A 27,588-nucleotide genomic window follows, 5' to 3' on the forward strand; every position below is an offset into this window, starting at 1 on the left:
CTTGATGCAAGCCATCTGTACACGTGAGGGTGCTGCCATCTGTACACGTGGTGCAGTGCACAATAAAGTTAAGTGTGTGAATTGGAGATGTGGCCCGCAAGTTAATAAACATAACACTGGTGATGAAGATGGAGTTTCGGTCCCACCTCTCTCGCCATCCCTTGCCCTCCCCGGCCAACTCCATCTCCCCGGGTCCAGTTGGCTCCCTGGCCGACTCCTGCTCCCTAGGTGTTCTTGTCTTAATTTAGTCTTGTTTAGTTATGTAATTCATTTATGTTTCATTGTTTAGAGAATATCTCCTGGAGTTCTGCTGTCACAGTCCTGAGTTTGGTTTTTAGTGTTTCCTGTTTTATTTTGTAGTTCTTGCCCCATGTATGTTTTTTCTTGTTTTACCTTTGTGTTTTCCCGCCTGTTGGATTATGTGCCCTGCCCTTATTGTTTTCACCTGCTCCCTTGATTGTCTCACCTGTGCCCAATTAGTTTTACCTTCCCAGTGTATTTAGTCTTTGTCTCCCCTTATCTCGGTGCTAGTTCGTTTTCGTCAGTCCATGTGCATCCATCGTGTTAGTTTATTCTCAGTTATCTCAGTGTTCCCTGTGTGGATTTTCTCCGTTGTTCCTTCTATCGTTTTTTCACCTTCTGATTTATTTATTGTCTGTTTTGTTGGACCTTTTATGCACTCCTCTAATCAGTAAGCCTTTTGTTTTGCCTTATGCCCTTTTTTTTAGTTTAAATAAATACTCATCAGTCTGCATCTGGGTCCTCAACCGTTTGTTTAAAACCTAAACCCTGACAACATCCCAGTAATTTCTTGTACATCTACAATGAATCTGTAATTTACCAGGAAGGTTTGAAGGAATACACAGCGGTTACATGTATTAATGTTGTAGTTTCTCTCTGTAAAGACATCTGCAGTGCCGTGCAGCTTCACCGACTGTCATGTAATATTGAGTACTGTGAAGCCCTCTTGTCCTCTCAGGTCCCACCCACAACTGTCAGATGCCCTTAGGCGTGACAGCAGGCTTATTTGGCTCACACAAAGTGTTATGCACAGTAGAAACTTGGCGATGACCATCGTCTACTCTGAGTTCCAAAAGAACTTAAAGATGACGCTCCAAAAGAAAGGTTAGGCAGGGAAAAGATGAGTAAAACGTGACTCTACAAAAGCCGTCTGCTGGCTGTCTCTATCCCTCTGATGGGATTTGGGACACTTTGGAATACCAGGAAATGCACAGGAGTGGCAGGCTTAGAAAGTTAAGGAGTAAATAATTGAAAAGCAAATGCATGCAGAAGTGCATGAGAGAGCTGCAGTATCCCACAGGATAAAGGTCCAAACCTTTGTTACAAATCCTCAATCTGACGTAACTGGTTTAATTCTTAGTAATAATTATTAACATAAGTAATTCATTTTTCCACTGAGTATTCAAAGTTAGTTTCTGGCCCTACGACAACAAGTTCCTATAAATAGTGGATCCTTTTTAAAGTTGTGGGCCACACACATTTTCAGCAGTGGCTGGTTTGACGGTCAGTCCCTCTGAAAGCCTGCTAAATGAATTTGCAGGAAAACACTTCCTCCTGTAAATCTAATACATCTTATCTAACAAAGTTATGCGACAGTTCCTCAACAAGGCATTAGGCTTATTTACAATCCAAGAAGTCTGTCTGCCATGCCAGTGCGTTGAATGTTTAACTTCAGGAAGCAAAATTAATTCTCGATTGCATTAAATGAACAAAAGATGCTTTTTTTCCGAAGGTCACTGGATGTTTTATAGCTGGTGCCACTTTTCACTGGGAGTTCCTGAGACTGTAAGATGGTTAGAATTGACTGGCGTCTCTTACATATGTCTATTAGGTCCTGATGAAATTATGGACTATATATTTATAGTGCCTGCAGCTAAAGACAATGACTTGGCCCCTCTCTGTACGACTTGTTGCATCTCTATCATTAGATTAGTTTGGAATCCCAGACGCCCACAGTCTGTCCTTGAAACACCACCACTTTTTTTAATGCAACACAAAATTTATGACTACAACTTTAGGTTTATCTCGTAGACAACGCGTCTCTCTCTCTCTGGATACACAGACCAGTCATTTTCACTAAATTGAATATAAGAGCCATTGGGCTCTCTAGGTCTCTCTTCTATCTGAAACTCCTAAGCTCAGAGCTGTCATTTTCTTTCACAACAAAATGATGGAATGTTTGACACAAAAAATACAACATACAGAAAAATTATTTATGTGAGTCCTTAGTTAGCCGTTAGGCTTCAGGCCTTGTCAATCAATCAATCTCAAGACACTTTACAAAAAGAGCAGGGCTAAACCGTACTCCTTGTTATATTAGTTAGACAGAGACCCAACATGAATCCACCGTGTGCAGGCTTCAGAGTAGATGCCAATAAACCCTGTTGAAGGTTAATTTAAGACTGCATTTGCTGTCTCTATTTCAAACATCCATTCCATTAAAACCATTTACTGAACTCACTTGAACCAACTCTCTTATTCTGCTGTAGTTTTCAGCAAAGCTGCTGCTTGGGAGAACTTTTCGAACAAACGTGGACCTCTATACTTTACATATTTACCTCAGTGACTGGAAAACTATGGCATGAAGTACATGAGAAGTTACTTAAAAATGTCAAAGATTTGTGTTACCTTATAGATTACACAGAGTTCTGTTGAGTGATAATGGCTTTAGATAGCGATGGCTAGCACCGCTGAATGAAACACCAACACCTCACACACAACACTAAGACAACTCCATGTTTGCATCATTTTTCTAAAGAGGATCAACGCCAAATAATCCATCTAGACTCTTGCTAAAGAGCACTACTGTACCCAGCTAGCGCTAAACAAATAAATGAATGAAACAACTCACAAAACAACCACAGAAGTTTTCCCCTGTCTCTCTGTCGGACAGTCTCCTCTGTAGTACTTCCTTGTGTTCTCTGGTTCAAAAAAGTATCCTCTAGTGTCCATCGTGAAGATTATTCAGAGTTTGTTTTGCATAATCATTTTACAACCCCGCTTCAAAAAACCCAAACTATCCGATTAAGTTTTTTCTTGTGTTGCATTGAGTGCTTTGAGGGTGTATTTTGTGACCCATCCAGAATGGAGATGGAGTTGAAAAAGTGGATTGTAAGCAGCACGCAGATGTCATTGTATAGAGGTTGAGAAAAAGCTGTTAGTCAGAGACACTGATGGTTTCTAGGATTGCAGTAGGCTGATGCCTGCCACCTCTTTTTCTTCATAAAGCACCAACTGAAACGCTAGTGGAAGGACTTAATGAACTACAAACAGACACCAGAACACATCGTGTCAGTTGCTTACAGATTCTGCATTTATATGCAGATACCCATTTGTAGATGATAAGTGTTTCTAATACTTCCTTCAACTCATCTACATATAAGCTGGGGTTTTGATGTTTGAAAGGGGCTTAAGAGGCTACAGCCATGCTAACAGCTCTTAGGGGAGTAGCTGGGTGTCTGTGGCGACTTTCGCGGAAAAAAATCAGAAGTGGCACCCAGTTAGTGACGCGTTTTCCATCAGCCAGCAGTGGTTGGTCTGCCAGAGAGGGTAGGCAGAGCTAACGCAACGTTAAGATGCTGTTTTTCTGGTCTCTGCAAGTGTTACGAGTAAACAGTAATCTACTATGGCTGAACAAACAACGAAAAGATCATGAAACTGTTTCCAGGTCCAAGCCGCTACAAAGTCTCTTATTTGCAATATGCCGCAGTGCTGTTTACCTTGCTGTTCTAAAAAATATCTACAGTTGTCTTTTATTGATCTCCATGTGTTCGAAACTTGTCCCTAACGTGTTAGTTATCGTATATGGTAAAAAAAGATTAACCATGAAGGGACACCGTAAGCTAACTTTAACTTAAAAGCATAGAAATTTTTTGGCAACCGCAACACGAAGAAGCTATATTTATTTTCTTCATAGCTATTTATACAGGCTGTAGTTCACAGCAATAAAAATCCTTAGCCCTTGTCAGGAGTGGCTTATCTTGTCAAACGAACTGGAGCGGCTAAAGGTCGTTGTTCTAAACCAACAAGAGCACACCTGTGAATCTCTTCACAGGTGTGCTCTTTTTCCTTTTTTCCTGAGGTGTCTTTTAGAGTCAAATTTGAACTAAATACATTTCATAACATAGATTTCTAACAGTGCTGTTGCTGGACTGTGCCCATAACCAGCAGCCTAGGCTTGGATAATGGCCTGCCTACACAATTAGAATGGAAGCAGATAAGCAGAGCTGACCAGTCTCTCTGAGGGCCTGTGTGCGCCTGATGTATTCTGCCAAGGCCCTGACAGGGCATAGCATGGACAAGAGCTGCTCAACCTCCTGCCTCCCCCTGACATGATGCCCTGGTACATGCACAGACCTGAGCGAGTGGAAGCAGGGTTAGCCCACAATCACAGCCTGGTTGACAGTAGCACAAGATGGGGGAGCCCAGGCCACCCTGCCTGTTGATGTAGGCCGCCTTTGCCGTGCTGTCAGTCTTGCGAAACCACCACCTTGCTCTTGTGGGAGCGCTGCGGAGAGAGGCCTAGCCCGCTGGACAGGCCGCATGTACAGGAGGGAGAAGGGGACTACCTTTTTCCACCCGCTTTTAGCCGGCTTTCAAGGCCTGCGCTTAACACAGGACCTCACCGGATGTGTTAGCTTGTGAGCACCACAAGCAATACGTTGATATAGTGTTTTGCTTTCCCTACTGGACTTTTCCGCTGAACGCCTTAGCTGGACGCTCCAGCAATACACTCAGGGAACTTTGGTGTCTGACCACCATGGGTTTTACCGGAGGCAGAGAGACGCCAGACCGATGGGGAGTTGCGATGTCCAACCCGCTGTTAGCCGGCTTCCAGGGCCAGCACTCAACAACCCTTACCCTAACACATTCACTCATGAGGGCCGCAAGCAATACGTTGGAAAGGGATATACAACTGCTGTAACTAGGAGACTGAAAGCAAGGGACAGAGGTTTTGGCCCGTCTGGAAAAGCAACCTGAAACATCCTGTGCACAGTGGGGGCTTTTCTGTGCCAGCTGCAACAGTTTAGCCGAATCTGGTCCGAAGATAGTTGAGGGTACAACTGTCAGTCTGCTGGGGCTGGGACTGAGATAGCCCCAGGTGGCACCTGACTACCCAAAAGGACACCAGTGTCTGGCCAGCAGGTACTGCGTACGTATACGTAGCGGCTTGGACCCAGAGAACAGTTTGAACAGTTTAAGCAGTTTGTGACGTCACCACTTAACAACGGGTTGAACAATGGATGTTGCCAAGCTGTCACTCTGAGCGAGACTGGCCAATAGAGACGTGTCTTTGGTCTTTCAGCCTGGGTCCCGCCCACGAGATTCAGCTAAACCACAGGAAAAATCTTTGGGTTCACAAACAAAACTTTTAGATTTTCAAACAAAACTTTAGGATTTATATTAATACATCTTTTTCATTGCAGTGTCAAGTTTTGCTTTCAAACCTATTCTGTTTAATTGCATAATAAAGGCACAAAATTAACTCCATGTCACTTAAAATTCACTTAAAACTATAGATAGCATAGGTGAAGTTCCATTGCTCAGGCACCTGTGTTAGCCTGTATATATTGATTTATTGATTTATTTATTGATTGATAACAATCACCACTGTCTTCTTTCCTAAAAGCAGAAAACCCATTGTCTCCAGGGCCCTAGAAATAATATAATTTATTTCTGTGACTTAGTGGCACATCACCCAACCATGTACAGCATGTCCTTTCAATCTTTATTGAATCTCCCCTTCCATACTGCCCTTAAGCTATATACAGTACGTATAGCTAAAGTGATGGTTGTATGGATGGAGGTCGAGTGAGATAAATCTCAACCTGCTTCTGTGTCAATTGCTTTAGACAGGGCTAAAGATACTAAAAGCAGGCTGGTGTCTTTCTGTACATGAGTCTACAGGATTTGTGTGCATGTAAAAAACGAATGGGCCAGTTGTGTATGAAGCTTAGCTATCCTATTTGTTAGTGACACAAAAGCAATCTTCTTTATCAAGTGACCTCAGACTGAGTGTTTATACGGAAGCTGAGAGCAGCCATGTGCAAAAGTTTCCAAAAAATCAACTGTCAAGGTTGTCTGTGCAACAGTACTAAATTACTCATTTTTATGTTAAGTGGCAAGCTCTAGTGACTGTAAGAAGTATTACGGGAGAAGAAGTAATGGTAAAAAGAATGAAGTCAATTTGGGGCGACGTTGTCTTATTTTTGCTGTGAGTTACTTGACTTACATGCATAACTTTAGATTAAAAAAAATATGTATGTAGTGTCACATGCATGCCAAAACCATTTGAGTGACATAAGTAATGTAACTACAGTTCTTATATAAACCCAAACCCATCATCTTTTTTTACCTAACGTAAGTATTGTAGTGCCTGGAACTAACCAAGTAGTTTCACCACCTAAACTTGTAAACCATTTCACAATGTTAACCACGTTTGTTTCTCTTACAGACGTGTCGGTATAAGGGGGTGTTGCTTGCCATCAGTAGGGGAGCTCATCTATTGAAGGGGCTATATGTAAGATTTTACATATATTCATCAATCAAATATCATTTTTTATTGCCAATGTGTGAAGGGATAGTAGAGGAACTGATAAATTGAGACCTTCCCCAACTTCCTCCATTGCCTCTAACAACCTGTGGACTGATTTTTATGTAAAGCACTCTGGACGGTTTTTCCGGGAAACAAGAGGATGTGACGTATCTGCGTGTTCCTGAGTACCTCTGCAGAGAGCTCATTCTACACCACTACAGTCAACAGTGTGCAACACGAGACAACGCAAGCTGTACAAAGGAGATGGATAATGCCAACAAACGACCGGCACCCACAACACCAACACAAAGTACACACAAGAATAAAAAACAATAAAAAGTGTTATCTAGTGAAGCCCGTCTGACCAAACAGGAATGTGATCGACTTCAGGGGGAAAATTAGAGTCAACATCTGCAGGGCATGCCAATCATGGAGACCTTCAATTGCTTTGGGGGATCAAAACAGACCCACAACTTATTGTTGTCATAGAAGCAAAACCCGCGTGCAGCGTTCTCTCACCAGGTGCAATGTTTTTTCCTCTCACAGCACAGGTGCTTCATCCCAGCTCTCTCCAGCTGCCCTGCCCCGCCTGGCTCATGTTAGCTAATGCTTGTGATGATTTGCTGGTTTGCCGGTGTAATTTGCCGTTTGGTTTTGAAGCACAATGCCGGAGTGATGCCGTGTACTTATGTTAGAGCTAGTTGGCTTACTCAGTGCTATGTCTTCCCCAGATAAGCGATGCACACGCACCCGGGCAACCACAAGATGTAATAGAAAATTGCTCTTTGGTCCAGTTCTGATGCTCACTGCCCATTGTAGGTGCTAACGGTGACGGGTCTGCGGCACCCTGACCAGTCTGCAGCTACGCAGCCCCATATGCAACAAACTGCGATGCTCTGTGTGTTCTGACACTTTTCTATCAGAACCAGCATCACATTTTTAAGAAATTTGAGCTCCAGTAGCTCTTCTGTTGAATCCACACCGCACCGGCCAGCCTCCACGCCCCACGCGCATCAATGAGCCTTGGCCGCCCATGAACCTGTAGTCGGTTCACCGGTTTTCCTTCCTTGGACCACTTTTGGTAGGTCCTGACCACTGCAGACCGGGAACACCCCCATAAGAGCTGCAGGTTTGGAGATGCTCTGACCCAGTCGTCTAGCCATCACGATTTGGCCCTTGTCAAAGTTGCTCACTTACACTTGCCCATTTTTCCTGCTTCCAACAACTCAAAATGTTTGCTTTCTGATCTGATTTCTTCACATTGCTGGGGAGAGGAACGTCTGGACTAACTTGATTAGCTGCAAGTACCTGGCTCTGAGTAAGTGGAATAAAATGGATGGATGGGTGGCTTTTTTGTGTTAAAAATGCCCCTAAAGATATTCTTTTTGCAAAGGTATTCACATTTGCAAAATGAAATGGAGGACAATGACAACAATGACTTTGCTTTTAGAGATGTGCAGCCCTCTGCTTTTTGGAGAGAGCTACACTAATCCCATTTCCAAATCTTACAGCCAGCTTAAACCGATCTACATGTTGTGTACAGTATGTAACCGATATGATTACAACCAGACACTACGGAGCCCGGACAACACTAGAGGTGATCAGTCCTTCGACTTCTCCACCCAGCCTTATGTCCACCTTCCTGTCCTCTTCCTCCCGCTTGTCTTTTAAGAGCACTCTCCAACCCTCAGATGTGATACTAACTTCACTGGCTTGCCCTTTGGACGACTTGCAGAGGAACTCTTAGTGGCCTAACATTCTTCTGAATTTGTCCCAGGTGTGGACTGTGACCAGAGAGGTGAAATTCATGCACCATCACTCAGACTGATTGCCTCCTTCCTGTTCTGGCGCTTCTCTCAAGCTGTCGGCTGGAGCTTCACCAGAGAAGAATGGTGGCATTTGGACCATCCTTCACAGTAGCGCTGACTGAGGAAAAGCAGACCCAACCACCAGCACTCCCCTCCTCGACTCCAAACTCCTTCTCCTGTCGATGGCTGTGTTAGACTGGCAACCTCAAGCACGCAATATCTGTGAATATTTACAGAGAGGAATAGAGAAGGATATCTTCCAAACCTCCTCTCTATCATGCTTCTCTGGACTCTTCTCATGGCTTTGATTACAAGTTATTGCCCTTCAGTATCTAGGGAGCCATTTATCATTTGCGAGACCTGTGAGATCACTTCCTATCCGGAGCTTTTCCTGCCTTGTAACCGTCAAGCAGCGCCCCACTTCAACTCACACTCATTGTAGTTCAAGATTGGTAGAGCAAAAAGAAAAAACAGCTGATTTTTCTTTCCTTACCTGTAGTCTTTGTAAGTGGGAAAGGACTGATTGAAAGTTTAAAGTCATGTTAAAGAAATCCTGTACAGATTTTATAGTAAGAGTACAACAAGTGTTTTACAAGGAACTTTTAATCCAAAGATTCTGAACAAACTATTGTCCCACATTTCTCTTTCTCTCTCAATTATCGTATCAAAAAAATGCTTTTGATGCTGATTGAACATGCTTTGCTCCAACTTAAATAAAATACCCTATATACGCAACATCTCCGGAAGTCGTGTTATTAAATAAACAGTCATTTAATTAGTCGTTAATTAAATTTTAAGTACAAGATCAACATTCTGCGAGTACAGAGACGTTTAACAAACCGAGTGAAAGCACTGAAACGATTGCATGTTTGTGTGCGAATGACAGTTGTGCTTTCTCCTATTATCCTATTACACTTGCAACATCTGTGGCATTGTGCTGTGTGATAAAACTGCACATTTTAGAGTGGCCTTTTATTGTGGCCAGCCTAAGGCACACCTGTGTAACAATCATGCTGTCTAATCAGCATCTTGATATGCCACACCTGTGAGGTGGATGGATTATCTCGGCAAAGGAGAAGTGCTCACTAACACAGATTTAGACAAATTTGTGAACATTATTTGAGAGAAATAGGCCTTTTGTGTACATAGAAAAAGTCTTAGATCTTTGAGTTCAGCTCATGAAAAATGGGAACAAAAAAAGTGTTGCATTTATATTTTTGTTCAGTGTATTTTAACATGCTGACTGACAGCTGAGACACCGCACTGAAGGAGGAACTGTTTCTGATGACCAAATAATGATTAAAGATAAAGGTAACACGGGCTTAAAAAGAATGGGGGAAAAAATATATTATAGTCTACACAACTGTTTATTTTTATAAGTGCAATTTACACCACAAGATCATGTACTGCAGTCTCACGTTTTTCCGACTTTTCTTCGCACGCCCTTTTTCCACTTAGGCCAACATTAAAGCCTCCCAAGAATAATGTCAGAATGTGGATCCTCTGCAGTGACCCCTCTGACTCTCCCAATAAAATATACATCAGGTCCATGTTTTACAGAAATACACTATGATATTAGTAAAATGTACACAATGCAGGTTTGGACAACATTGACTTTGAAACAATTAGGCCTTATCAATTAAAGGTGTTAAAATACGGGTTATAAAGAAGGCCTGCACTTTTTTGTCAGTGAAAATTCGAGTCTAATTAACTATAATTAATGGATACATTTATTTATAACCGTGCACATTTTACCCTATGTCAACTTAATGCCGGTCAATAGTAGTATAAACTAATTTATAGCCTATGGACATATTTATTTTTTATACCCCAGTACATAAAGAAACAGAAAAAAAACTCTCTTACTATCTTCATATCTGACCACGTTTTTATCTCAAGCTTTTCCATCAGACAAGTTGTGCTTTGATTTAGATCCATGTATTTGAGTCATGTTTATTCTTAACAAAATTCTTCACAAAAGCTAAAGCAGAGTAGCACTCTGCAGACTCCACTAGAAAGAAAAGTGGAGCAGGCAACTTGAGGATTTGGAGAGTTGCCTAAATATGAAGTGACAGGAGAGAGCTCTCGGCGCTTTGTGGGACGCCAGCAAACTGGCGCCGAGTCCGCCTTAATTAACAGATCCATGCATTCCCCACATCATCAAAAAACCCAGCGTGTTTAATAGAGGCAAGAGCAAGGCACTATTAATAAGGAAGTAGCCTAAAACCTAAGTAGTAAGTTACCATTAACTTACCCTGAAGTGGACTAAACAGGAGAAAATGGCAATAATGATGATGATGATGATCATATAAAATTGGAGGAATAACAGCACCATTAGCCTCTTTTAGTTTGGCCTATAGTCAAATGATTTTGTTACCCTATTAACTTATATTACACAATAACAACAAAAACAACACTGATAAACAGATAGAATTTTAATTTATATCTTAGTTAATAGTAAAATTACCCCTTGTAATGTATAAAGAACTAAACTGTTAAAAGAAGCTGCGGATAAATTGATGTTGTGCAGCTTGGGTTTATTTTGGTTATTAATGCGCACTCGGATGACTCCGTAGTCTGAGCGGTTGAAACCACGCCCCGTGACCTCTAATTGGTCCGGACAGTGACTCTCTGTGAGGAAATTTATCTCATTAGTGCATCATGTGCGGGGGGTGGGCAGGCGTGTGACTGTGTGTAAACATCATCTGTCATACATGTCGCTGTCCTCACTCATCTGTGCCACTGCAGCTTTTCACAAGTTTGCGCACGCAGTGCTCTCTCCTCCACGCCGGATCCACAAGCGGAAGCAGTGACAACCATCATTGCCGTTGCTGAAGTGTCTGCAGACTTTTGGAAGTTTTCATTTCCTCCTTTTGATCTCTTGGCTGTCCTAAAAAACTTACAATCTCTTGAAGAGTTTTTTTTTCTTTTTTGCAATTTGGTAGCCTATAGACTCTCGCGCGCCTGCAGCTGCAACTAGGAGACTTTCCACGTTTGATCTGTCAGATCGGATGCCCCGATGAGAGATCCAGTTGACACAGCGGCTGCCATGGCTCATCATCCTTTCCAAGCTCACCAACCAGGTGCTCTGCCTCTGCCAGCTTTCTTTACCGCCGCTCAGCAGTCGCTCTTCCCTGCCATGACTTTCCCAGATGTCGCCTCCCTGTCCGAGCCTCTGTCGGAGCAGGCTCCCTCTGACGCGGGGCTGCACGCGGCTCTGGGACGCCAACGTCAGCCATCAGTCCACGCGCGGTCCTTGAAGAGTCTGCAGCCAGATGAAGGGCAGGATGATGACCCGAAAGTCACACTGGACTCCCAGAACTTATGGAATGAATTTCACAAGAGGGGGACTGAGATGGTTATTACAAAATCAGGAAGGTACGTAAATTACTATGTGCATATTTGCAGCTAATAATAAATATCATTATGGTTCAAAGTATCATTTTAATAATAATGTAAAATAATAATAAAATAATGTTCATTTGTATTTTTTTTAATGCTATCAGACATTCTGAAGGGCGTTTGTTTGCAGGGGTCCTGTTCAATATTTGCTCAGTTACACTGTAAAAAAAAATGTAGGCAAAACAGTTAATTTCCCACTTTAGTCCACATACTTCTTAAGAGAAAAACCCCCAAAAAGACAACTAAGTCACAAAAAATCCAGATTGAATTCTCTAACATGCGAATGCATCCATTTTTCATTCATTTTCTGCTGCAGGAGGATGTTTCCGCCTTTCAAAGTGCGGGTGGACGGCCTGGATGAAACAGCAAAGTACATCCTGCTGATGGACATAGTCGCCGTCGATGACTGCCGGTACAAGTTTCACAACTCCCGCTGGATGGTGGCCGGAAAAGCTGACCCGGAGATGCCGAAACGCATGTACATCCACCCAGACAGCCCGTCCAAAGGGGAGCAGTGGATGAGCAAGCCGGTTGCGTTTCATAAACTCAAACTCACCAATAACATATCAGATAAACATGGATTTGTAAGTGTCAATTTTAACTCTTAAGATTTCTCTGTAAGATCACAGTTACTTATTTATTAACTTTATTTAACTATAATGTTTTTATTGTGTCATTCTAGTAAATTATGTCATCTAGTAAGCACCCACTTGCACTCATTTTTTAACTTCCTTTGTCTTCGTTTTTTCAGACAATTTTGAATTCCATGCACAAATACCAACCCAGATTTCATATTGTGAGAGCCAACGACATAATGAAGCTTCCTTACAGCACCTTTCGGACTTACGTTTTCCCAGAGACAGAGTTCATCGCTGTCACTGCTTATCAGAATGAAAAGGTAACCGCAATCCTCCCCCCTCCACACCCACGAGCAAACACAGCAGGCCGGATCTAGTCCCATGCATGTATTATACTAATGTTGTAGTGGCGTTGATTTTAATTCATCATGAAAAGTTAAATAGCAAACATAACTCTGACACATGATGGTATGGGAGACTTGCTCCCACTGTACTGTACCTTTTTCTTTTCCTCCATAAGATTACGCAGCTGAAAATCGACCACAACCCTTTCGCCAAAGGCTTCAGAGACACTGGAAATGGGAGGCGAGAAAAAAGGTAAATGTGTAGCCGTGACAACTCATCATATTAAAGATACAAGGACATATTTATGGGTAAGGTTTGTAAACCTACGTTGACTTGTGTTCCTCAGGAGTAAGCAGTTCACCATGTACCCGCTGCACGAGAACCAAAGCAAAGCGGACCTCGACTGTGCTGATTCGGACGACTCATGTGAACAACTCAGTACCCGTGACCCTTTTCATTCCCCTCGAGAGCGGGTGAGAAGCCCCCTGATATCCACACCAACACGTCAAGGTGGGTGAACTTACAGTCAGTTATGTCATTCAGCATAAGTCCTTTATCGGACTGTTTTAGTGAACCCAAGTGACTACCTCCTGCATTCAGGGATCCGTGAGTCTTTTACAACAGGCTGTCAACCATCCACCACTCTGTCCTTATAATCTATGACTGCAGGAGCCTCTTTCACTAACAGGTGTTACTAATGACATTAACAATGGCTTTGTTCTATTTAAGTGTCCTCGTAAGCCATTAAAGTGTGACAGTGAGCCATCACGCACAATAGCAGGACTCTGAGCTGAGACAGCTAAGTGGACTTAAGCCACCAATAATTGTATTATTTACACCTGTGCTTGTCCTACTGTCAACATGTCCTCCAGGCTCATTGTTGCTTTCTTAAGGTGTTTCAATGCAGTGCATGTGGTAAAGAAATGTGTCCTAACTGGGGCACTGTATACTTACATTTCCCCCTAAGGTTTCAACCATATATCATGGGCTTTATCTAGTAAGTATACCAATATTTTTGTCCCTTTTTAAGGTCAAAATCAAAGTTGTATTAATGAGATGGAGGTTTTTTTTTTGCAAGAGAGAGTTATGACTCGCAGCAACTGTCTCTGTCTGGAGTTAAACCACGGACATGTTACATTTAGTGCATTGTAACCACTCGAGAACTACGATGACAGAAATGTGTACTACAGAAGCTGGAAAGGAAGTTGTTTATGTGTAGACCATAACCTCGATTTACTGCGTGACTCAATTTGACACAACCGAAATAGCCTGCTTTAATGAATCAACTGTTAGTTTCTGGCGCCTCGATATTAGTCACACATGGACACTGTCTCGTTCATGCCCCGAGATGTTTGCACAAAACATCTCTGTCAGGCCTCTATCACCTCTGTTCCCGATGTGTTATAAAAATACACATTGCTAATAAAGAAAAAATATGCTTTTTTTGCTTTCAACTTCAAATGTTTCCCCACAGATGAGAACCATATTGGAAGTGATTCAGATATTGACCGACAGGATGAGGACATGGCTGAGGCCGGCTGCTCCAGGTCTGATCGTGTGTCTGCTTTAAGTCAGAAGATCGAGGAGACACTGCGGAAGCCTGTTCTCAGTAAGAGCAACGGCAACGACGACACAATGAAAGAAAGAACAATCTTTAGAGCGTCAGATGATCTGCACTTTAAGGAAACTGAGTCTTCAAGAAAACACATGAGTGAAATCAAAGATGGAGTCCAGCCCATGATGTTTCAGAACTCGTCTTCCTTCAGTGCTGCGCACCGTCAGACGTTAGATTTCTCCAGCGTGCACAGGCAACAGTTTCTGAAGCTCGGGGCACCGCTGTTGCTTCATCCCGGACAGTTGTCGATGAAGCCAGAGGCCTTTTCCTCCACGGGGATGGGACATCTGTTTTCTTCTTTGCCTGGAGGAACTAACCCAGACAACGGAGGCCTTTCTTCTCAAAGCATCACCTCTGCGTCTCCCTTCATGTTTCACCTGTCACAGCACATGCTGGCATCTCAGGTACGCTTTGAAAGGGGTGCTGTATTCTCATTTTAATACACAGATTTGAATCAACTTAGTGAACAGGTATGAGGGTGCTAAATGGTCCATTTATAAATGTTGTTTAAGAGCACTTATTACATACTTTCTCACCACTCCTCATTAAAGTTGTCTTTCACAGATGATATCTTTGAGGAAAAAGTAGAAATGATCGTTTCGCTATTTGAGTGAACTGACCTGTTGTGTCCCTGACATGCGCTAAAGCCATAACATCATAATCCCAATGAGCTAAGTAACATGTTCACTGAGATACAAATAGACATTTGCATGACGGTTCATACAGTTACCATGGGGTCTTACTGACCTCCCCTTCCATATGCCTGAGGTGAACTTTTAAAGAAGAAAGTTTTTTTTCTTCATAAGAAATGACTCTTAATGCCTCTAATGCTTGGACTAGATAATACTGAGAATGCATTCAGCGTCCTATGATGCAGTAACTCTCCCTGCCAGTAGGCAGGTACAGATCTGGAGGGTGTATTATGTGATGCTACGTGGCAGTCCCAGCAGGAAAGTTAAGATGAGAACACTGGCTGGACAGCCTAAACGCACACGCAGATGCTGCCACCGAGTATCTGAGATGATACTTGTATGACATTTTTAACACCAATCATGTACAGTAACTCCAGTAAGGCCAGGGGTGCTCAACCTGTAACGGGTGAAATAATCAATCTTAGGGGCCGCATGCAATAATTTGCTTTTCTTGGCTTTATAGTTAAAGGTAACAAGGAGTTCCAGCATATGTCATATTTTTATCATATTTTAATAAAAAGCAGGCTTTAATAAGAACATCTTACAACTCCAATATAAAATGAGTTTAATTCAATCACAAATGCATGCATGGTATTGGTATTATGGTACATCTTTTTTTTAATCATTTTTCTCCTTGTTTAATAGCAGTTTCAATGTCTTTAAATATTTAATTAACTTAATTAAAATTAACTAACTTCACATTTCTATTCTACAAGGCTGCATCTGAAAATATGAGAAGAAAAAAAAAAGAAAAACTAACTTATTTTTTATTTTTTATTTTTTCTACAGGGAATCCCACTGTCACCTTTCGGCGGACTGCTCTCCTATCCGTACCGCTACATGGCCGCACCTGCTGCGATCGCTCCAGCTCTCCCCACCTGCTCTGCAACCCCCACGCTGACCAGAAACCCCTGTTTCCGCAGCCACCAGCCCTGGTTGCGATTCAGCCCCTATCAGATCCCCACCTCTGTCACCTCAAGCCAAAACCTGCTCAGGACGGGATCACCTGCGAGTTTAAACTCCCAGTCTGAGCCGTCCAAATCCGGAAGCAGAGAATCCAGTCCAGTGTCTGACAATCCCAGTCACAAAACCAAATCCAAGCTGAAGACTCCAGCACAGAAAACCATCGTGAAGGATTCCATTAGGGAACTGCAAAACCTCCATGATCCAGCTGGAGAACTGGGAAAACCACTTCCTTTACAGTAGACTCTGCTATATGTTGTTTTTCACCCTACACACAGTGGATACTGGGTGAGGGACGAGCTTAAGCTGCACATTAGCATCACTTAAAGTTTTTGCATGTCTTGCTGCTATTTAATTCATCATTTTATCATCAGTAAACACTGAATTAGCAGCTCAAAGGGGATGTAGACTTTTATGTTAATGTTAGAATTAATTATATTAACTCAATTTAAGTGATCAAAATGCTTCTGAAATGATGTTTATATGTACTTTGCCCAGTTAAAAAATAGACAAATCAAGCTTATATAATTTATTAATTATTATTATACTTTTTTTTTTTTCAAAAAAATATTAAAACTGGAATTGCTTCAGGGAAAACGAGCTGTCCAAATCCGCCCACAGTGGAATGATCTACAAGGACGATATTGAGCTTTAAATGAAAAAATCAAAACACTTTTTTTGTGTGTGAAAATGTTCCTGTCATTTTAGTATTCACAAACTTTTTTTGTACAAAAAAAACTATTTTAGACTGAGTTGTGTATCTGATCTCTGTTAATCCTGCCTATTTACAGTTTCACTTTCTGTTGTACCAAAGCTACACTCTGGACTCGGAGGGAAAACTCAGGATTCTTTTTTTAAGAGCACCAAAACAAACTGTCTTTAGCTACCTGGCAGGTTGTCTGCCAAACTATTCAGGTAAATAGATTAAGTGATTTGATTTGATTTTTTCACAGTCTAAATAAAGATGTTGTTCACATTTCAAGCTGTTGTCTTAATCTGTTCATTGTTTCGGTTAAATATCCAGATGGCTGTGCTCAACAAAAAAGGAGCTGTTTGAAACACCAGAAACATCTCAAACAAAAGCTTCCTGTTGTTTGTCTCTTCAGAATGATTACGTTTGGTCATAACTTTAAGTCGATGCAACACTTGAAAAGCTGTTGCTCATTCGAAAAAATAGTGCTACATCCTGCCACCTGTCCGCTGATATATAGGCTACAGCTGGACCAATATATAGGTCAAGCCTTCATAAATCTATATAAAGCCGAAACCCACAGAAGTTCATCAGTTATCACTTGTAAGGATTGATAAATGTCCACACGTTGGATAAATAGTAGCCCATTATAGCGGCCGAGTTGGACTGGATTCAATTCTCCGGTGTGGATCAGGATCCGTCTGGATGTTATCCTCAACCTGTAATCCTTTAAGTTTATTTAACTTCAGCCTTTGGGTCTATCCTTATCCTAATTCTGTCCATTTCTGATGCACCTCGGGCGCCCTTCTAACACCATCAATCACTCTGCTCATCTTTTCTGTCACTTCAAAGGTATCATGAGGCCATGACGGCTTTGAATGTAAGGATCTTAATTTCCTTGATCTGCAGTGCTGCTGCTTCTCTCCTTACTGAATATAAAAAAACTCTGACACTTAAGTACTTCATTTTTTGCAACTTCACTTTATTGTTCTTCATGCGTGTGAAGACTTCACTACAGTCCGACAGAAGTGGTGTTGTGCAACAGCTGCTGCTGCTGCCATGCCCTTGGCCATAGCGATGGTGGCTGAGCAATAAAGGTGAATGAGCGAGTCTGCGGTCCAGTGCACTACATTCTGTATGCATGAGTGCAGCTCACTGCTTGCAAGGGCAATTCCCAAAACATCTCTCTGCTTGTGACAGCAAAGCCACACTCGAGTTGCTAATCCCGCTGCCCAAACCTCACCTCAAGCTGCAACTAGAAAATATACTTTTTCGGAGTACTTAAATTAAATATTGACTCGTATAGTCAATATGAAGAGTTTCAAAACATTTCTCGGACGTTAAGAAGAGAGTGACCTTTCCAGAGTCCAGAAATTTTACACAAAATTGTACATAGTTTTGCATGTTATATGTTCATATAGAGCTATCAATATCCTGCCTATTTTAGCAACAACGTGTGAGCTCTGTGGCACTTACAGTGGTTCACACGTATAATAATGAAACCCTGCTGTAGGCTGGAAGGCATCAAAGGGTAGTAGCACATTGAGACAAAAGGTCATAACTCTTGTGGATATACAGGCTGTTATCCACTTTTCCAAACAATACAGCTAATTAGCTGCACATGTCACACTTTATTTTCCAGAGGCCAACGTTTGTCATGCAATGATACTATAATGGAAACAGGAAGGTATAATATATTTGGTCATCTTTCAGGCTGTCGCACACGGAGTAATAAAAGGCTGCTGGTTTGACACCAAGACCACGCGTCTCCATCTGCTCTCATTGTACGAAATTAAAGCCAAATACCCCGTGATAGGTGCTGCCATCTTGCGATGGTGACAAATGGAGCCAGAGTTGCGCAGTAGAGATTGCCGGGTGGAGCCGCTGTAGCCACTTCCGCCAACCAAAACACACACTTAGCTTACCAACAAAAAACAGCAAAGATCCTGCACATTAATGTATTTAACAGCAGAACAGCTTCTTGTGGTCTGAGTCAGACGTTCACAGATATGTAAACTTCAATGACTGTAGTGATTGTTTTTGTTACGTCGCCTCTGTCGTTCCTCCTCTACTCTGCTCATCCGGAACAGATCGGCTGCAGGAGCCGTATTTGTCAACAGAGCTGTCAATCATCCTTTTTACAGCTTCAAATAACTAATTAAAAATAAACTATAATGACAGAAACCATGTTTGAGAAACATTTATTTAACGTGTATTTTGATTTTATAGTTTGACTCATGTCCCATCTGTTAACATGGAGAAGGCGGGCTTTATGACCTATACTGCAGCAGCCAGATGTTTTGGCTTCACTTTTAGGGAGCTGTCATGTCGTCCATCTTTTTATACAGTCTATAGCTGGTTTATAGCTATGTCCCAATCCAGGGGCTGCAGCCTTTGAAGGCCGTATTTGAAGGCCGATTGCGTTATAGCTGCGCGTCGAAGGCTGTCCCAATTTCAAGGGTCCTTAAGATGCAGCTGACAAATGCGTCCTCTGTAGTTAGACCGCTAGCTACCTGTTGCTAGGCGACAGAAGCGCCGTTTGGTGATGCAAGGGTAAGGGCAGGAACAACTGGTGATGCAAACAGGAAATGCTCCGTAGAGCAGACCGTCTCATTTCAGTTCAGCTTTAACGGTCTACACAGGCTATGAATGGAGCATCCTCCGTAGACCACATCCTTTGAAGGCTGCAGCCCCTGGATTGGGACACAGCTTATGTTTGACACCAGCAGGGATGTGGCACCAAGTGATGGGGAAGACATAAACTCACCTGTAAAACTCTGGACAAATCACCTCAGTGAATTATTCATTTTCTTCCCTTGAAGTATCACAATGTTTCAACATGTTGAAAGCTATTTCTGTGTAATCTGTGTAATGAGCAAATAACTTGGAAAAATGTAACTATATTGCAATATCTGGTTCTCCTCTGTTTGGCTGCACAGTGGTGCAGTGGTATCCACTGTCGCCTCACAGCTGGAGGGTTCTGGTTCGAATCCCATTTCAGACTTAGGGGGCCTTTTTGTGTTTGCATGTTCTGCGGTCTCTATGTGTTAGCCCTGGGATTGAGTGGAGATCAGTCCAGTCAGTTGATCTTGACTGACAATCAGTCCAGTTAATCACAGGGTGTAACCCGCCCCCTGCAGCGCTTAACCGGATAAGCGGTATAGATAATGTACAGATGGTTCTCCTTTGTACATGGGTACAAAGGAGAAGTGTTGCCTTTGCCATAGGCTTTAAATTTTTAGAAAGTGTAAGTGTTATATACTGAAATAGTCACTTTTGTGTTCTGTACCAGTACATAAGACATTAAATTAAGAGGTCATCCTTTACATTTCCCTGACACTCTTCCTTCTTCTCTGTGGCTGCTGTTGCAAAAAAAAAAAAAGTTAGTCTCCCAGGAGAAATGTTGATCTGAATGTCCCCCTTTCCCATGTACTGTTCTCCTCTCAAACCTCCACTGTGTGTATTTTCCCCTTGGCTGAGTGTAGGGTTATACTGAAAGAAAATCTCTACTGGCCCAAAAATGTGGCAAAGAGGTCAACTGTAAAGTTTTGCAGACCGCAGGAAACTTTTCCCTGGAAGGTTGTGGCTCTTTGGAGAGAGGGGAGAGGTCTACTTCTGTCAACAACATCCGGCCTCACGCACCATATTCCTCCTCTTTCGGACTAGTTGACAGGCGTGCAGCAGGACTTATATCAGTTATGTCATATTGCATAGTGGGCAGATGAATTACTGTATTAACACATTTGTTTGACTGACTCTACTCAAAGCACTTTCTTAGGTCTGTAAAGCTCAGATGGACTATGTAAATAAACCATGGTGTTTTGCATTTAACAGTGTCAAAGCATGCTGCATCTATGTATAGACTTACATATCCCTGGATGCTGAAGGAATACTCAGCATATTGCTGCTCTAAGTTTCCTGGGAAAGTAAGAGCAGAGATAAAAACGTCAACACAGATGGTTCAAAGAGACTACGTACTCATCTGTAGCATACAATATGAATAAAGCTCTTAACAGGGATATCATCCAAAAGCCTGTGTTATCATGAATAAAGCACAAGCGTGAAGCTCGCAAGGCTTTGTTAGAGTGTGGATACAAAAAGGTGAAGAGGGGAGAGAGGTGAATCCACAAGCTCAAACATAAAAAAGGAGATATGCCATGACTAAAGGGAGGAAAAAATCCAGTTATGACACAACAAATAAAGACGATTTCAGATTAATAAGTAAATGCTTCTGTTTTTATGCAAGAGAAAGGGAATACAATCCAAGCAATCATTATTGCTCACTGATTTTAGAGGACACCTCCAAAACACGGCTTGTCTTTTAACAGGAACGCGCAAGCATGAACACATTACCCCCGTTCTCGCCTCCCTCCACTGGCTCCCTGTCCATTTTAGAATTAATTTTAAGATTTTATTGTTTGTGTTTAAGTCATTAAATAGTCTGGCACCTCAGTACATCACAGACCTCATACACACCTACACCCCCTCAAGAGCATTGAGGTCCGCTGATCAGCTGCGTCTTGTCATCCCAAAAAGCAGACATAAGACCAGGGGTGACTGTGCTTTTTCAGTGGTAGCTCCTAAATTGTGGAATGAGCTACCCACCCACGTCAAAATGGCCCTCACTCTAGATACTTTTAAATCTCTTCTTAAAACGCATTTTTATTCCTTGGCTTTTAATCCAGCATGAGAATTGTGTGGTCTCTGTTTGTCTTTTATTGTTTCTAAATCATTGGTTGTTGTTTTGTGTTTTATGTATTTCTTAGTGCTTTTATTTTACTGTGTTTTTATTTTTTTACTTTTTATATATTAATTTTAACATTTGAATTTTACTTATTTACTGTTTTTATCTGTTGTGCAGCACTTTGGTAACCTTGTTGTTTTTAAAATGTGCTATATAAATAAAGTGGATTGGATTGGACACCTGCATTGGATAATGGCATTATATATACTGAACGAAAATATAGATGCAACCCTCTTTTTTGCTACAATTTGGCATGAGTTAAAATATCCTTTTCTATGAAAACCAAAGGCTTCCTTCTTTCAAATTTCATTCACAAAATTGTAAAAAAAAAAAAAAAAAATTTTAAATAAATTTTTTACACAAGCATGCCTGGAGCTGGTCAATAAAAAAGTCACACTAAAATGTCACTTCCCTGGCTGGTCTCAGATGATGTTGCAGGTAAACTGCATGAGGCTGAATGGATGGACTGCCACATTTTTGGAAACAACATTGGAGATGACTTATGGTTGTGATATGAACATTCAACTCATGAGCAACAGCCCTGTTTGACATGTCTGCAGACATGACAGTTGCTATCTTCCTCAAACCAGCTACATCTGTGGGATCTGTTGTGTGATAAAGCAACAAAACACAGCGCACTCGTCAGGCCTCAGATTCAAATGATTTAACTGTTACATCCCTCCCACTATGACACACAAAGGAGGAGATAAAAAAATGAATATTTTTAATTTTTTAATAATAATAATGAAATCTTGAACTACAGTCTCCATAAGGCTTATGGGGAAGATTTGGCCTCTGCTACTGTCCAAACTTAACTCCACTTGAAAATTGCATATGAATGGCGTCTGAGGCCCTCTAGTGGACAACAGTTGAAGTAACACTATAATTTTGCTTATGCTCCTCGAGTTACACTTGTTAGACTACAATGTGAAACTGTGATGTTCTGAATGGAAATACGAGCATTTAGATGTTGTTATACTACATTTTATCTTTATTGTTTATGACATGGTTCTGGTTTTATTTCAGTATCAAGCTCCTGTCTTAATGTTCCTTTTACAGTTTAGTTTTTTTGGCCTGTTCAGATTTTTTGTTTCTTAAGAATCACAGCAAAGTGCACTTTGAAAACAAAGCATCTTGTGACTTAAAAATGTTAGTCTAAGAAGTATTGGTTCAGATGAGCAGCAACACTTTTCTCAAAGCAACATAGGCCACATATACAACAGATAGGCCCTATCATGATGGAACAAGGAGAATCGTCTGCGTAAACATGAGAAAACCCAAAGTAGTCCCACAACAGGATTTGCATGAAGTCTTTTTACTTGTACAGTTGAGTATGCAGTATAACTGCATTTCAAATGACAAACCATGCAGCTTGACCTGCAGTCGACCCCAGATGAAAACAAGAAACCACTTTTTGAAAGCAACACTTCACTGTACCCTTTAGCCGCATCAGTCTCTTTGGTCTTGCATGGAGATATAAACAGCCCTGATCAGTTTAATCTGACATTTCTGGTGTAATAACATTACTTGTCTTTCGTATTGCTAATTTAGCTGTGTACAGCAGCTTTTGGCCTTCTTTGCAGGAGTAGCCTCTCACATATGCTACCCTGTCCAAATGATCCAAAAAGAAAGAAAGAAAGAAACAACAACCAGAGTTAAACAAAAGCCATTAAAACATTAAAAAGCCTATCATAAGACTTTTTCGTATGAAAGTTTATTCTGAGTGGATATCATCTGTTAGTTTAGTGACTTATCTTGTAGCACTTATGATCTTTGGCGGCACATGGGTGATACTTGGAAGCTAAACTGGTGCGGATGCTGATCATTTCACATTGACCACAGGCTTGTTCGAGATGACTGACGGCTCGCCTCGACAACAGGCGAGAGTAGCCGATTGCAGTCGGGGGATGAGTCATAAAGTCGGACACTTCTTTATTGACAAGTTAGCTGCTGGCCTGGTCAAGCATCCATAATACCAACATCTTTCTGTAAATTGAAGTGAACAAAGTTTTAATTTGTTGTTGTTGTTGTTGTTATTATTATATTATTATTATTTTAATTAGATTTAATATTAAGTTCTCATTATACTTTATTCAGGGCATTTTGATAGTTATTTCGATATAAACGTCATTGTATTTATGTTTATTAAGACAACGTTCATGAGGAATGAGTAAAGCAATACAATGTGAATGACAGTACTTTGATAAAAAACGTCTGGTGTCTGTCTGACACTTCATTAAGTTTAATGAATAATGATGAATAAGACAGAAATCTCATCACTTCCTTGTGGGGGGTGTCGAGGCTTTTTTCAGCCAATAGGCGCTTCATTCAAACCAGAGCAAGTCGTTTACCATCATGAATGGAGTTGTGCAGTCGGTGGAGAGCAACTGCGGCTCCTGGCCCTGAAAACTGCAGCCGCCTCGCTCCAGCGGCACTTCAAAGCCTCGAGCAGTCGGGTTTTCAGAGCAAGTCGGACAACAATCTAACCGTCATGCAATGTGCTTGGCAAGGTGGTGATCAATTCTGCGCAGGTCTCGCTCATCTCGAACAAACCTTATATTTGACACAGCGCAGACCCGAGGCGTTGCCCTGCGCCTTCTGTTGTTCTCATAAGCGCATGAAAGTGGTTAAATTCCAACAGCGACGTTGTGGTTAATGATCGTGTAAGAGAACTGTCTCCAGGTATTAACGATCCCCTGAGGTTAACTCACATCTGAAACTGTAAATGTGTCTGTTATTTTTGTCATAAAACACACGTGAGACAGCCCTTGGCTAGCTTCAGGCATTGGCACGGTTAAGCTGAAGACAGTACATGCATGACGCGGGACCACCTCCTCCGATACCCGCCCCTCCTGTGAACCTGCTAACTCCGCCCACAAAACCTCCTCCGGAATCTGATTGGTTGTCCGAGAATGAAACCGTTCTAGATCTACACGGAATAGAACGTACACAGTGACTACAACAGATTTACTTTACAAGGGGTCTTTACTGCCAGTACATGCAAGGATTGTTTAATGCATAATAAAATATATTGCTATTTTTAAATTATGATCAAAATTACAGATTAATCAAAAGAAAACTAAGGAAATATATGGAAGCCCTTAGCAGATCTGCATCCATACACTTAATTTACTCTGTTTTCCCGTGATAACAAGATAACAAACAAAGCTTGTTTTCCCATGATTACAGGATAATTTCCCAGCAATCTAGAAATCAAAACAATAGGCTGGTCCCTGTGTTATTACAGACTACCACATGCCATGCTGCCATTGCCCACACTAATGAGGTAAGTTACACCTATTTCTATGTTCGTTTTCTGCTTTTACAACTCTGGGGCTACAAGTTATGATTATCTGACGTTATGGTGGTGCAGCGTTGTTATCTCGTGATAAATAAGTCGAGATCTCGAGAAAAAACCCCAGAAATAACTTGTTATCACGGGAAAATGGAGTAAATATAATGTATCGATGCATTTCTGCTAAGGCTTCCATAGAAATTAGTGTGTGAGTATATTAATTTTGTTTTTAAGATAGAGAAGAGGGAAAATTTCGTTTAACTCCACTATTCTATCCACACAAAATTATACTTTTATATTATATAACATACATAATCTAATAAACAAAGATTGTATTGTATTGAATTGCATACATAGCTTTTGCTGCATAGACTGTATAAAAATTCATAAATATATATATACAGTTATTGGTTTGCTGCAGCAGTGAACCATCTTGACTGTGTAGTCTTTTCTACACCATCTATTTCTATAGCGGAAGTGGCGGTCAGAGGTCATTGTCCAATAGTAACCTGTGTGCGCATCATCACATCACCCCACTCTCTGCTGTTAAAGCGTCTGTCGGAGCTCCGTGACCTCATCATGATGTGATTTTTTTCATCATCATCACTGGAGACAGAGATGTCTGATAGAAATAATTAATTTATCGATCCCTCGGAGTCAACATTGGTCAGGATTACGCTTCGTTTAGTCTCCACCGGTGAGTTGTTAGCTAGGATCTTTATCCCAGTTTACGTTAAACAATTCTGCCGGTGTCGGACCACGCTGCAGTACAGTCACACCTGCAGTGCAGTCAGCAGTACTGTATTAGTGCCATCACTTCGGCATTATAATTGTATTAGCAACTGCCGGTAAGCTAGCTAACACCTACGCTGTTAGCATCAGCTTATCTTTGGCTGCGGATGAGTTAGGGAGCTAGCTTTGACTTGACAGGTAACGTTTTATTGAAAGCTTAAATGTAGTCGACTCAAATTGACAATAAATAATGTGCTTTCATCCAGAAGTTTCGGTGTGTTAACAAGCTGACTTTCGGTTATGTTTTGTGATGCACCCCTGGCTCACGTTTTTAGCGTGTCTGGCTTCAGTGCTCGGCTTGTTTTTCTGGTCCCGCAAGCATGTATCGATAGGTAAGGTGTGCCTCACCTGGCAGTCATCTCTTTCTACCTGAACAGACAGGTGCAATAACATTTAGTTGTAGCAACGGGCAGAAAGAGAATAGACAGCACAGTGCAAGTTAAATTGCATGTTATTGTGTCCATAAGGGGACTTTTAATAAACATTTAATAGCACGTCTTTGCTAACTCAGCAAGTGGATGATAAATCCAGTACTAGAAAAGGTAATGTTTGAATTTTCAGTAAAATATTCTCTGAAATGAATTCATGCAACATGCTGTTGTAGTCCTACACTTGATATAGCCATTATCTTTTAATTGACAGGCACACTTTTCTTGTTTCTTATACTGTAGCTTTCACTATCTTATGCAATATAACTTTTTAAAATTACCATGCACTTTTACATATTTATCTAATATAAGGTTTTCATTACTTCTTATATATTACTGTTGTTATTTTATTCGGCACTGTCTCTGGACATTTAACTTCTATACACTTATATTGTATATATTATATTAATATTACATTAAATATTGTTTATTTCACTTATGTTTGAGTTATTTTTCTACTGTAACTTTGGAGCAACCTGGCACAAGAATTTCCTTTGGGATTAATAAAGTTCTATTCTATTCTTCTCTTAGATGCAAGCAATGCCTGTGGATGTATAGTTATTGGTAACACTATGATCCCACTACTTGCTGATTTTGAATTCTAAAATGCAATATTTTTGGTGAGTTTAGTTATGAAACTTTTTCAGAACCTGCACACAATGTGCTGATGCTCCCAGTGTCAGTCAAAGTGTTGTAATACCTTGATATGCTTTATCAAGATACATAAGTTTATATAACCCACTTTTGCAATAAGACAAACAGCGTGACAAATCAGCCGTTGCAATCTTGTGTCACACCGACTGTACCCTGATATTTGGACTCTTTATCTCCTCTATAACTGTCGCTGTCACTTTTGTGTCTCTCGCTAGTATTTGCAGCCTGTTCGTGTCGTCCAGTCATGGCACAGCAGGACGGTGCTGCCAAGAAGAACCCGGCCGTTGCGGCGTTGCACTCTCACTTCATTGTGGGATCTGTATCGGAGGAGAACTCGGAAGATGAGATCCAAGGGAAGCCTGACCTGCAGCTGGAGGAGAAGGAGACTCGGTCCTTGTCTCCGTCCTCCGGGAGCTCAGACAGCACATATGAAATAGGATTCGACCCCATTGACGGCCCCACACAAAATCTAAGGTTAGAATTCTAACACTCTATGTACTATTAAAATGTTTTTCAGGCATTCAGAGCAATTGTACCACGCTTTAGATGCTACATAAACCATTTCCCAATGTGGACAATTTTACAGGTTCTTTAGGGGTTAAAATCAAACAGTCTCCTTTGCAATACAAGCATTTTTTGTTTACTCTTCCTGTACCCATAGTGATGCATTAAATTGGAGTATTATTAAGACATGCATCCTTGCATTGCATTGTTTCTTTTTGGCTATAAAGCATGCATGTGTGAGATGCAAATTTGTAACCTGCAAGTTCAAATGCTGTTTTTATGACCCTAGTCTTGTTTGAGCAGGCCTGGGGTCCAGAATGAGTACACTCTGTTCAGGCTGTATACTCCTCCTCCTCCTTTGATGAGTAGCCCCCTTTTGCAGCACGTGAAAAAATGTGGTTTCACTGGCTGCAGTGCGCACGGCTCAAGGTTTCTCTGTTTGCTCAGTTTGCGAGAGACTCCTGGATATTAGGCCAAAACTACAGAATGTTGTTTTTGGAAAGTTGGAGGTCTGTGCACAC

At 41.4% G+C, this 27,588-nt stretch overlaps 2 protein-coding genes across 2 annotated transcripts in view; both read left to right on the top strand.

Annotated features, from left to right (window-relative positions):
• Window positions 1-11,383: 11,383 nt before the first annotated feature.
• Window positions 11,384-16,202, top strand: LOC138603214 (T-box transcription factor TBX2b-like). Its single transcript, XM_069674917.1, has 7 exons — window positions 11,384-11,742; window positions 12,083-12,350; window positions 12,518-12,664; window positions 12,865-12,941; window positions 13,036-13,199; window positions 14,164-14,708; window positions 15,786-16,202. Exons 1-7 carry the CDS (start codon window positions 11,384-11,386, stop codon window positions 16,200-16,202), a joined length of 1,977 nt encoding a protein of 658 aa, XP_069531018.1.
• Window positions 16,203-25,328: 9,126 nt separating this feature from the next.
• Window positions 25,329-27,588, top strand: part of acaca (acetyl-CoA carboxylase alpha) — a 34,851-nt gene continuing 32,591 nt past the window's right edge. Inside the window, exons 1-2 of the mRNA XM_069675313.1 lie at window positions 25,329-25,386; window positions 26,779-27,037. Of these exons, the coding sequence (XP_069531414.1) occupies window positions 26,808-27,037 (230 nt within the window). The 5' untranslated portion in view covers window positions 25,329-25,386; window positions 26,779-26,807. The remainder of the gene's footprint in view (window positions 25,387-26,778; window positions 27,038-27,588) is intronic.

This window comes from Semicossyphus pulcher, unplaced genomic scaffold, assembly GCF_022749685.1.
Source record: "Semicossyphus pulcher isolate SPU_LCO1_2020_fin unplaced genomic scaffold, fSemPul1.0.p SCAF_10, whole genome shotgun sequence".
NCBI classification, from domain to species: domain Eukaryota; kingdom Metazoa; phylum Chordata; class Actinopteri; order Labriformes; family Labridae; genus Semicossyphus; species Semicossyphus pulcher.

Bases quoted from the DNA above. Each gene is read 5' to 3' on its own strand.
- LOC138603214 (XM_069674917.1), top strand. From the start codon at position 11,384: ATGAGAGATCCAGTTGACACAGCGGCTGCCATGGCTCATCATCCTTTC. The intron at 11,743-12,082 runs GTACGTAAATTA...TTTCTGCTGCAG, and splicing joins GTTATTACAAAATCAGGAAG to GAGGATGTTTCCGCCTTTCA. The intron at 12,351-12,517 runs GTAAGTGTCAAT...TCGTTTTTTCAG, and splicing joins TATCAGATAAACATGGATTT to ACAATTTTGAATTCCATGCA.